Source organism: Cibotium barometz, chromosome 2, assembly GCF_041138505.1.
Source record: "Cibotium barometz isolate CiBa-2024 chromosome 2, ASM4113850v1, whole genome shotgun sequence".
NCBI lineage: Eukaryota > Viridiplantae > Streptophyta > Polypodiopsida > Cyatheales > Cibotiaceae > Cibotium > Cibotium barometz.
The window spans coordinates 22,850,237-22,862,095 of record NC_141047.1 but is presented as its reverse complement, the minus strand read 5'-3'; the positions used below and the strand labels follow the sequence as shown (position 1 = coordinate 22,862,095).

The window sequence follows — 11,859 nt, the reverse complement described above, 5'->3', positions numbered from 1 at the left end:
AAAAAGGAATAAGCTAAAAATTAAGAAAAATAGTTTAGGTTTTAAGCAAAACCCTCTTAATTAAGCTCTCTAATCACTCAAATCACAAGTTTTTTTACTCAAATAAGTAGTAATCCTACTCTAAACACAAAGCTATACATGAATCTTAACAAAAACATAAAAAAAAAACCAAACAAAACATCAAAATACAACAAAAATAAAAAAACCGCATGCCAAAGAGCCTACTCGGCACCGGCCCATGGGGGCTCCGTCGGATTTGAACCAAAGATGGCGTAGGCAAGTAGCGGATGGCGCTCCCCGGCAATGACACCAAAGATGTTAAGGAAGCCCTACCCTAACATATCGTGGAAAGTTGCCTATCCGCTGAGCTCGAGCATGGCTCAAGAGCTCCACCGTAGCCGCTCATCAACACCGTCCTCCCGCACTTGTTGCTCTAATCCAATGGGTGATGCAATCTCTCTCACAAAGATCGTGTGGGATCTTTGCGGAAGAGGATCGTGTTGGTTAGCCTAATCACTCAAGAAAGAGAGAGAGAGAGAGAGGAAGCATGAGTTACAACAAGAGAAATTGGCTTTTATAGTTTCAAGCCTTTTCCCACTAGGTCGCCTGGGAGTAAGTGACCCGGGGCACCCAAAATATAGTTACAAGGCTTTTCTCTATGGTTTCGCTAACTGACCAAGATCCTTTTGTCTGTCCTTTGAAGTTCAATACTTGGGAGCGCCTTTAGGGTGTTTCCCTCATCAAATGATGGGATTTACAATATAGCATGGGCGCCTATTACATAAGTGTGCGGACATAGTTGTCATAGGAATGTGTTAACCAATATATGGTTAACACTCCACAAGGAGTTAGCCAAGGCAAAGGCAACAACACCCAAAGTCATATTAAGGTCCAAAGAGCTAGAGGAGATGTGACCCAACCAAGTACTCACACAATTGATTGAGATAGGATTATAACCATGTACTTCTTACGATCTTTTAATTTCAACACAAACCCTCTCTTTTCTTCAACGTAATATTAAATGCACATAATTGTAGTACTAAATAAATTAATTACCACACCACTACGAGTGACACATCGAATGAGCATTGTGGAGAAGAGGAGTGACCTAATAGAGTTGTACTTTGACACTTGACTCTACTCATAGTTCGACACAACATTCTAGCCTAGGCTCGGGTAGGTGGTAAACACACTTATAGAGATCCACAGTGTTGTGTGTGCATGTGAGAGAGAGAGAGAGAGAGATGAGATGAGAGCTGCTTAACGTCGACTTACTGATCTAGAGAGACCAATTGACGGAGAGACTTGAACCCAGGTGGGTACATATCATCCCAAGGGCAATTACACTAGCCAATCTACCACACTTGGGTGATAGAAAGGTAGTGCGAATTTTCCTCTTTTACCCACACACCCACAGGAGACGAGAGCTGCTTAACGTCGACTTATTGATCTAGAGAGACCAATCGACGGAGAGACTTGAACCCAGGTGGGTACATGTCATCCCAAGGGCAATTACACTAGCCACTTGGGTGATAGAAAGATAGTGCGAATTGTCCTCTTTTACCCACACATCCACAGGAGACGAGAGCTGCTTAACGTCGACTTATTGATCTAGAGAGACCAATCGACGCGAGAGACTTGCACCCAGGTGGGTGCTTATATAGAGGTGGGTGGGTACATGTGAATGCACTTATGTAGAGGTGGGGGGAAGAGCATGCATTTAAAACAGTTTTCATAATTGTAGATCCATTTACATATAAATAAAGAAATTTTCATTAAAATAAAACAAACTCGTCGCCTAGTCTAGTTTGCAGCTTCGAAGGTAAGCATGGCGGTGCCGGAGCAGGGTCACAAGCAGCATCGCGTTGCCAAGTCCGGGCCAACAGCAAAGAAGAAGCAAAAAGCAGACAAGAAGAAGCGTGGGGTCGCCACAGACCAGAAGAACCCTAAGGTCAGCAACTTACATAATACCAAAGTACGTAATGATCATTATATTTTTTGGCGATGATTAGTATTTCACAATAAAAATTACAGATAATGATTGGGTTGCAGAATACCTCATGATTAGGGTTATATAGTTTCAATGATTAGGGTAATTACAGTGCACTGACTGATTAGGACTACGAATTAGTGCATGTTCATGTGAAGTAGTTAGCTCGGTTATTCAACGGCAAAGAAGGTGGCATGTCCAGCACTAGGGGCTCCATTTGAAGGGGCTTATGTCAGAGTGTGGGTAATGGTGTAAGACCAAGTTTTGGCATTTGGACCTTGGACACTGACTGCAAACATAACAAGGATCAGAGTTACACATTAGTGTATAGCTACTGGAGATCAAATGATTACCATTTAATTGTTTTTATTACTCATTTATTCAAGAGCAGAGATGTATATACGTGCTCTGGCTCATGGGTTGTGCACACTGTTCAGGCATTTGCATTCCAATCTTCTGTAAAAGCAAAACGTTTACAAGCTATTTCGGCTGAAAAAGACCAGCGCCGACTCCATGTGCCTGTGTTGGATCGTGCTGCAGAAGAGCCTCCACCCTATGTGGTCGTTGTACAAGGTCCACCCCAGGTTAGCATGCACTTCTTTGAACTCAACAGTATTCTACAAACTGAGAGTGCCAGATATGCTGCAAGGGAGATAATGGTATGTTTTTATTAAAAAGAGACTTTGATTTCTAAATTGTTCTTATTTTGCTTTAGTTTAGCAAAGAAAGGTAATTAAGAACGTGTGTGTACTTGGATAGAATACCCATATTGCAAGAGGATTCATGTGGATAGATTCATATGGATCTCACGATAGTACAGTTAGGTGTCCATTGTGAGTGTTTCCCTTGCACACACGCTGCCACAAGAATCTTACTTGATTTGCTAGGGGTCTTTGGCTGGGCAAGCCCTTCTCTGAAAGTTTCTTCTTACATTTGTTGTGATGGGGCATATAAATTTTCTTAACCTTCATCCCCTATTTGTACTCCTTTAGGCTTCTTGCTTGGTAGGAGTATAGTAATGACCTTCAAGGTCTTTAGAATCAAAGTCTTCACACTGTCCCCTTTCTCGAGCATCATTTCCATCCTCCTTTCTAGGCTTCTTGCTTGGTAGGAGCATAGTAATGATCTTCAAGGTCTTTAGAATCCAAATTTTACACTGTCCCCTTTCTCGAGCATCATTTCCATTAACCTCTTTTTCGTGAGGCTTTTGATCAACACTCATAATTAAGGGTTTCATGTGGGTGCATGATGCTTCAATATCTGAGAGATGGGGAACGAGGGCCAAGGGTCCAGTCTTGCAGCCCCTAGAGCTGGTCGGCCAGCCCTACATCCCCACGACTAGAAAAAATTGGGGGCTTTTGGGCAAAGGGATGGCGTTTACATCAGCCAAACTAGCTTGATCTGCTTCTAGCTTAGGCGCCCTGTCACATGGCTTGGCAATTGTCATGTGGGTCTCAGGCTGTCTAGACTTTGCCAGTGCCTAGCTCTTGGCCTAATAACTTACCTGGACATTTGTATAAATAGATGGCGACCAGCAACACGATGGCTCACAACAATCTCAGTGCTCATCTATAAGGAACTTCATGTACTCTGGACAAGTATGTCAAAGTGGTGCTCTAGTACAGAAGGTGCACATGATGTCCCCTCTTGCTTAGCTTGTTATGGGAGTTGCATTATATCCAAGTAGTCTGTCAAACAACAATGCGGGATATTTGCGGAAAAACTCCTCGCCTATCCAAACTGCTTCATGTGTGGCTCGGTCTTTGAACTTGGTCATGATTTGTTGCTATTGTAACTAGTAATATGCTTGAAATAGTGGAGGATTATGTGCATTGGTAGAAAGATTTTTGCTTTGTCAATAACTTTTGGCTGAGGCCCATTTGGCACATCATCCGATGGAATAATGCTTCAATCATATCACATGATACTCCAAATAGGCGGAAGATGGAGTTCTTGAGCCAGCCCTTCACCCTTGCTCGGCTGACTCTTAAAGGTTTGCAGGTCATTCTTGACATTTCTGATGTGAGTGAAAACATTACTGAATCTACCTTCCTGTTGCTTTTGCAGATTGTCCATCCTCTATTCCAAAGCAGGCTGGTCCTGTGACAAATAAGTTACCTGTTGGAAGATGACTGCAAGACTCCCCTGATAGAATCATCACGAGCTTGATGTAATTTTGAGCCTCTTAGGTGCTATGTTTGTGGCAACCCCCCTTACCATTTCAAACACCATCCTAAGTGTGTCTGGCCTTGGGAGAGGGATTGCCTCTTAGCTTGTCATCTCTGATAGTAGACTGACCTCCATCCTCTTGAATAGGCCAATGCCTATCAAAGCCATTCCACCATCACTGATAACAGCTCTAGCTTCTTTTGGTCGAATCTCAGAAGGATTAGAACCATGAGATATCCCCTTAGGCTAGGCTGGACACACTGGATCTTGGTATGCACAGATGCTACAGTGGTTCTCACATCATGGGATAGACATTGAGCGGTTGCCACCTTTTCAGTATGATCAGTCTGCTCCACGGGGTTACCTCTCTCTCAATGAGAGGAACAGAGTGATGAGACAGGACATATGGTAGCGCTACATACAGGAGACATGGACAGCACCAGAGAGCCCACTATCACCGAAGATGCTGTATTACAGAGACCACTTTATGAGCATCTCAGGGGATGGGTTTATATAGCGACCGCGGTATATGGATGTATACATGCCACACAGCTCTCGCGTTGCTATTGGACAGCTGTGAGTCTCATCACATCAGCTAGAGATAGAGGCTGGGAGAGCGGCACGGGTTCCCAGAGCCGAGCGGATATGCAGATTGTGCCGCGAGGAGGTGGAGACTGAGGATCACTTTGTATGTAGATGTAGAGCCCACTGGGGGGTCAGAGATAGTTATGTGGGATTGTTTGAGGAGCACTCTTCACTACATCAGTTGATGGAGGCCTCGGACCAGTGAGACAGCTTGGCAGACTACTACTAGAGCTTCATAGTTCTCGAGAGAGACTCCTCCAGACACCTGCTCCCACTAGGGGTGGGAGACAGTCCTAGCTCACAGATTTCTTCTAGAGAGCTATGCCAGTGCCAGCTGATGTACCACGTGGGGGAAAAAGAGCCAAGAGGAGACCTAGACAGACTGGACACAGAGCACCCCGACTCCGTCACCGAGAGATAGCAGCTATCCGGATGAGACACCAGATGGAGACACAGGAGAGGCTAGCTCGCTTTCATTCAGACTCAAGGTACATGTTCACGCCACTCACAGCCTCAGCATCGGCGATGTATGATATCTTATATCCCTCTTATGGCACTGGATGGAGTTAGACATAGATCTGCATAGCATGCTTGTACTACCCCTTCAGCATATAGAGAGGCTAGCTCGCTTTCATTCAGACTCAGGGTACATGTTCACGCCACTCACAGCCTCAGCATCGGCGATGTATGATATCTTATATCCCTCTTATGGTACTGGATGGAGTTAGATATAGATCTGCATAGCGTGCTTGTACTACCCCTTCAGCATATAGAGATGCATCTTGCCTTAGCACTCCATCCACTTGACCACTCCCACTATGGTGAATACTGACGGTGAGAGAGAACACCAAACTCCTACAGAAACTGTATCTTCAATAGTGATTACTTCTGGAAGTGAAGTCCTCAGTGGGGACACAAACGCCATGTTCTAGGAATTTATGCGCATCATAGCGCAACAAGGGGAGCAGATGTGGGCGTATATGGCTTCTATATAGGCCTTGGAGAGACGCATATCTCTTCAAGAAACCTTGACACTCGCCCTCCCCCCCCTCCCCCCCCTTTCTGCCAGTCATCACTGAGATCCCTTTCCAAACACATGCTTTGGCTATCTCCCTTGCGGAGTTAACACAACAATCCCGTGGGTTACATGATTTGTAGGTACGGGAGGTAGAGCTTTGAACATAGGCGGCAGCCCGCGCTGCCGCACAGGAGGAACAACGTTGACACGTAGAGCGTGAGCAACACCTTGCAGCTCTCGATGCAAGGATAGTACCCGCGACTTCTTCGACTCACCTGCACTTAGTATAACGGTAAACTCGATTCCACAATTCTGTATTCTTGGATTCATCAGTTTGAAGCCTACGTTGTTGTTGGTAGAAAGTCAACCATAGAGAAGGTGGTGTTAGCTAGTTGCTACATTGACGGGGAAGCCATCTCTTGGTGGCATAGTCACATGGAAACGCGTTCCTGGAGCCCGAGACCCCGAAACCCCGAAACGCAAGAAACGTTTCAGAAACTTCTAATTTTTTTGGTTTCTCAAAAAAAAAAAAAGTTTCTCAAAATGTTAAAAGTTCCTTTTGTTTGGAACTTTAGCAATGCAAAATTATATAGAAAAAAAACCGAAACCTTGGCATTTCTTAGCCGAAGGCCGAAACATTTTGTTTCGAAACCCCAAAACCCCCGAAACGTCAAAAACCCCGAAACGTTTCTGGTGACTATGCTTGGTGGACTCAGTGGTCCCATGTCAATTCCAATTATGGGGTTGTGGGGCCAATTTGTCACTGACCTCAAGAAGCGGTTTCTACCGCCTCATTATCTTGAGCAACTCAAGGACGAGTATTGGGGATTATGCTAGAACGCGCTACTTGTCCTCCAATTTGCAAATAAAGTCACTCACTTGGCTTTACAATTGCAGAAATTGGATGCGAACAAATGAGGTCAATTTCTCGACGGTTTGGACGTGTACAAGTCTAGTGGGATGTGCGCTGTCCAGGGCTGTAAACAGCCCCTAAACAGGTTACTAAAAGATGCTATAGCCATGGGCTCGCCTCTGGCTAGGCCATAGGCATGCAACATGCTTGCTAATGCTTCTGCTGCAAGACCTAAGCTATGGCTGACTCCTACATGCACTCATTTGATGGGGTTCTCCAAGTGGGTTAAGAGGACTGACTCTAGATTGATCTCAATGGCTCGGAGATTGACCTATGTTGCTCGTGCTTGACTATCCGTGGACTGAGAGCTCACAATGGGGTCACGGCATATGACAAAAGTTCCTAAAAAGGTACTATTATTGTACAAATGCTGCACTGAGGATTATGCCAGCAGAGCCAGTGTTTCACCATGTACCTAGTGCAGGGTGCATGTGACACTCTCTCCCTATCTCTTGCACTATCTTCGCTACATTGACAAAAGTTCCTAAAACGGTACTATTATTGTACAAATGCTGCACTGAGGATTATGCCAGCAGAGCCAGTGTTTCACCATGTACCTAGTGCAGGGTGCATGTGACACTCTCTCCCTATCTCTTGCACTATCTTCGCTACATTGTGCAATTGTTAGGAACCAAGGTGCTGAATATCTATCATCGAAGTATAATCCTGTTTGTAAGCTTCTGCATGTTCCTGTCTCAGAGATTGTTGTTGCCCATGTCCCACATACCCTCATTGCATCGTGCATGCATGAAACCATTGCCTGTGTCTTGATCTTTTGGTGGTGTGGTGACTAGCAACATTGTATCAACGTCGCGCTCAGCAAGGCTAAGTGCTGTTGGTGTCCTAGAAGAAGTGCACAGGTCCAAGGAGAGAAACACAGCATGTGTGAAGACCCCTAGAAGCTGGCTGGTGTCAAGCAAAACTAGGGGGAGAGTTTCATGAGAGTTGGTAACCAGTTGGGGCTGCCCTAGAAGCTTTTATGGAGCACTCCAAGGGATGAAGTTCATCCAAGGGGTGGAGCCAAGGGTGCCGGGATCAGGTTTTTTTTTTCTCCTGAGAAAAAGATCCTTCTATTAGTTATTGAGAAAAACACCCAAAATGGCTGAGTATAAATCTGCGTCCAAAGGGAAATGTGAGTTAGGATAAACAAAGGGGAGGATGCACTTCTCCTCTGGTTAGCCGCTCTACAAGGAGACGGCTATCTCATACAATGGTGGGAGGGGGAAATAACCACACAGGTGGTCCGTAATTCCAAGTGGACTCGCCACCACTATCTGTAAGAAAGGGACCGCACCGCCAGATCCTGAGGAAGGCCTCTCATGTGGTCTGAGCCGCCCTGAAGCTGCCCCCACTGATCTCAAAGGGTATGAATGATATGGAGCCAGATGCTCAGGATAGACTCCGCTAGTGGGGTGAGGGTGCCTTCGATGGCTTCGTTGCATCGAGCTCTCCATATATGCCATGTGGCTATACTACTGATCTACCATCTCTGGGTAGAGCCTGGGGTCCAACGACCACTAGGCGGAGCTGGAATTGGCACAATGGAAATACGAAGGTGAGAGACCTGAAGGGCTAGTCCCCCACCTTCCTTCTCATACGGCATGATGATCACGGCCCCAATGGCCCAAGTTCCCCACGTAACAATACGGGCAAGAGCCCGATCCATAGTGAAGATGTGTAGGACCCTCTGCCAGATCTGCTGGGCTGTTGGGCAATCCCAAAGACAGTGACGTTGAGACTCTCGGGGATGGCCACTCCTTTGACATAATGCTTGTTTGCCTCCAATGGCCAACCAAGTGCCAACTATTAAGCTTCTTTGTGCCAACTGCCATAGGAAAAGAGTGATCTTTTGCGGTCAAAAGCTGTCCCACAGTTGCTTCTAGAAATCTGTGAGAAATGTAGTGGGAGGCCCTTGGACTGCCAATGTGCCGCTATTGCTGGAGTGTCCTTCATCTCTGACATTTGAATCCTACGGCCCAACCGTGCCATGTACGCAAAGAAGGGGGTACCAAGCGACTCCTCTCCGTCTTTTGGATCTTGCCAAGTCCACTTTCCTAGGTCCCACTGGAGGCTCGTAATAGGCCGGCTCTCCCACATCCATAGCCCACCATAGTCTCTCTTTGGCCACCTTGGCCGGTGGAGGGTCGATGTGCTACTCATGTGCATGAAAACCAATCACCCTCACCCTCTGCAAGGTACAACCCTTGAGGTCCTCTAAGGGGGGTCTCTGATCTCTCCAGTCTGCCATGAAGCCCAATAGAGAAGGTGAGCAAAGCGGAGTACTGCGCCAAGGGTATATCGTGCCTAGTGAACACTCCCAGCCACTGCGGAGGAGAAGGATCAAGTATCGGGGCCAGCCACTCAGAAGGGATGGAAGAGTCGATGTTGAGGCTTTAGTCGGTCTCTGCCCCGGATCCCAATAAGGCCCTTCTCTTGAGCCTCGGGGTAGCTGTATGAATCCAAGCCAATCTCCAAGCGGGGCCGGTACTCAAGGCTCCCAAGATACGCGTGGGCGAGCCCCGAGCATGTGACCACGAGGCAAACAGATCATAGGATTCCAGATCAAAGGTTACCGAAGCCGCTTCTCGGAGGCTACTTGAGCCGATTGTTGGCCTGAGATGATCCCAAGCACGCAAGAGATGGGCTGCAAATCTATCCTCAAATGCTGGGCTCAAGCCATGTGCCCACATCTCTGTGAAGATCCATCTTGTGCTCTGAGGCCAAGGGCACCCCAGGATCGGAGTGCGGGTAGAAATCCTAGCCAGGAGGAAGTCCTTCCAAGGCTCCCTGCCTGGAAGAAGACCTCGAACAATCAACTTGCTCAATAGGGCACGACTTTGAATGGAGGGGTCGATGATGCCCAGGCCCTCTCTGCGTCGCGGGTGAAGGATCACTCTCCAAGGACCTTGGTCTCCCATCACTTCTTCTAAATGCTCAGAAGAAGGGGGGGGGGGGGGGGAGAGGGGGGCGAGCTGTTGCTCAGGGGAGATGTCGATGCCAACCTGGCATCTAAGAGAACGAACTAGAGCTCCCCTCGGGAACGACTGAAAAGCCTCAATTGGACGCCAAGTCGGGGCAGGCAATGTGTCAACCCAAAACCCACATGACTTCTCCTAGTCGATCTATACTCCGGATGCACGACAAAAAATCACCTCGGTGAATCTCCGAAGGTTTCTCTCGGGTCCCGACAGGTATGCTGCTGTGTCGTCGGCTAACTCTGAATTAAGAAGCTCCTCTTGCACTCGGATGGGGAGACAATCCCTGGAGTCTGGTCTCTTGGGCAAAGAGACAACTGCTCATGGTCTTAGCGACCAACAGGAAGAGATAAGGTGCTAGAGGACATCCCTTGCTGGACTGAGCGTGAAAGCAAAAATCTGTCACCTCTAGCATCTTGAATAAGAACTTGGCTATGAGAAGCCAAGTAGAGTCCCGATACACCTCAGATCCACTCCTCTAGGAAACCCATCTTGCATATTGTCCCCTCCAGAAAGCCCCAATCTACTATGTTATAGGCTTTCTTGAAATCGAGGAGGAGTACAATCAGATCGTGCTGTCGCATCCTAGCCGATGCGGTCACCTCCCATAAAGTGAAGATGTTGTCCAGAATACTCCGATTCTGAATGAAACCTACGCGTGTACCATGAATCAAGTTGGGGAGGAAGGGTTGCAATCTCTAGCTGATGGCCTTGGCCAGAATTTTGTAGGCAGTCCCTAGGAGGGTGATGCGTCTCCATTGCCGGATCTCCAATCTGTAACCCAACTCCTTGGAAATCAAGTGGATCAAACCCTCCGTCAACCTCTTTAGCATGGCTCCTATAATCATTATCCCATTGAACGCAGCCCTGAGGCCACCTTCCATGAGATCCCAATGCCTCGCAGAAATAAAGAGGCTGGAAGACTGTCCTCTCCCAGGCATTGCCCCTTGGTAACGGTGTCATAACCTTTGCTAACTCCTTAGATGTGAAAGGGGTCATGAGGAAAGTCCTGAGAGCGTGAGGGACCTCCTATCTCGTGCGCCGCGACACCCGCTCTTGTGCACTCAACACCTGTGAGGAAATAGGGGCACTGGTGAGAAGAGTGCTGAAGAAATCTGTGGATGTCACCATTTGGTCCCTTCACCAGTCTTGACGAGTGTTTCACACACTGAGCAGAACCAAGGTGTGAAGGGGATTTTCCACAGAAGAAAGCTGAAGCATCTATCGGCAAAGTTTGGCCTCAAAGATGGCCACACAGCATGAGTAGCATGGGATTTTATTCATCAAAGTGACTTATAATCTTTATAATTCGGTGTGTTCACATATCATTAAAGACGGGCTGGACATATTATTATTTTGGGCATCTATAGGTGGACAAAAGGAGGCGCCTACTTGAAACTTGGCCAACAAGCCAAGAAAAAGCATAAAGTTGATATTTTGGGCTCAAACTTGGAGTACAAGCCAAGAAAAAGCATAAAGTTGATATTTTTGGGCAAGTTCACCTATTTTGGGCAAAAGGGAAAAGTGCTGCAAATATAGCTACTCGGACTCTATTAAAGCAAGGATTAGGGCTGTTTTTGAGCATGCGCATCCCGGCCGACTTGCTCCCTACTCCCTACCTTCTATAGAGCTGCCCGACAGAGTTGGTTGACTGATTTTTGGGCTGATGTATGTACTGTTTATGGACCTGTTTTTGGGCTGATTTGAGTCTCTGTTTTGGAGCTAATTTGAGGCTCTTTTTCGGGGCTGATTTGGCGTGGAGTTTGGGGCTGTTTTTGGCTCTGTACTGGGCTGTTTCATGGGCTGATTATGAGCTGATTATGGGACTGTTTTGAGATAGTTTTTCGGATGGCTTTTGGTGCTGTGTTTGTATCTTGGTACTGGGCAAGATTTGTGCTGATGCTTTGTGGAAAATTCGGTGCTGTATGCACCCGCACCTTGGTATCTTGTATAAGCTTCTGTGTGAATAAAGAAGTTCCTACGGGGTGCTGGCCGTTCTGGCTCAGGGCGGTGTTTTTATATTGTTTATGGTTCTTCCACTGTTTTATCATGCTTTGTCTGGTATTTGAAGTGTTGGTCTATTGTTGTTCCGGGTCCCCTACTTGTGACAATGGCGATGGCTCTCACATGAGGGGGGTCTGTAACGATGGATCCATCCGGGCCCCTCAACTTGCGGATACCCTCTCTCCGTCTTTGTGGGCCTGCAATC

The 11,859-nt window shown here is 47.0% G+C and overlaps 1 protein-coding gene across 2 annotated transcripts in view; it reads left to right on the top strand.

Annotated features, from left to right (window-relative positions):
* Positions 1-1,727: 1,727 nt before the first annotated feature.
* The window catches only part of LOC147640824 (P-loop containing nucleoside triphosphate hydrolases superfamily protein), a 78,081-nt gene continuing 67,949 nt past the window's right edge, over positions 1,728-11,859 (top strand). For both annotated transcript variants that reach the window (XM_086815861.1, XM_086815851.1), the window contains exons 1-2: positions 1,728-1,951; positions 2,428-2,574. In XM_086815861.1, coding sequence (XP_086671987.1) covers positions 1,829-1,951; positions 2,428-2,574 — 270 coding nt within the window. In that variant the 5' untranslated portion in view covers positions 1,728-1,828. The remainder of the gene's footprint in view (positions 1,952-2,427; positions 2,575-11,859) is intronic.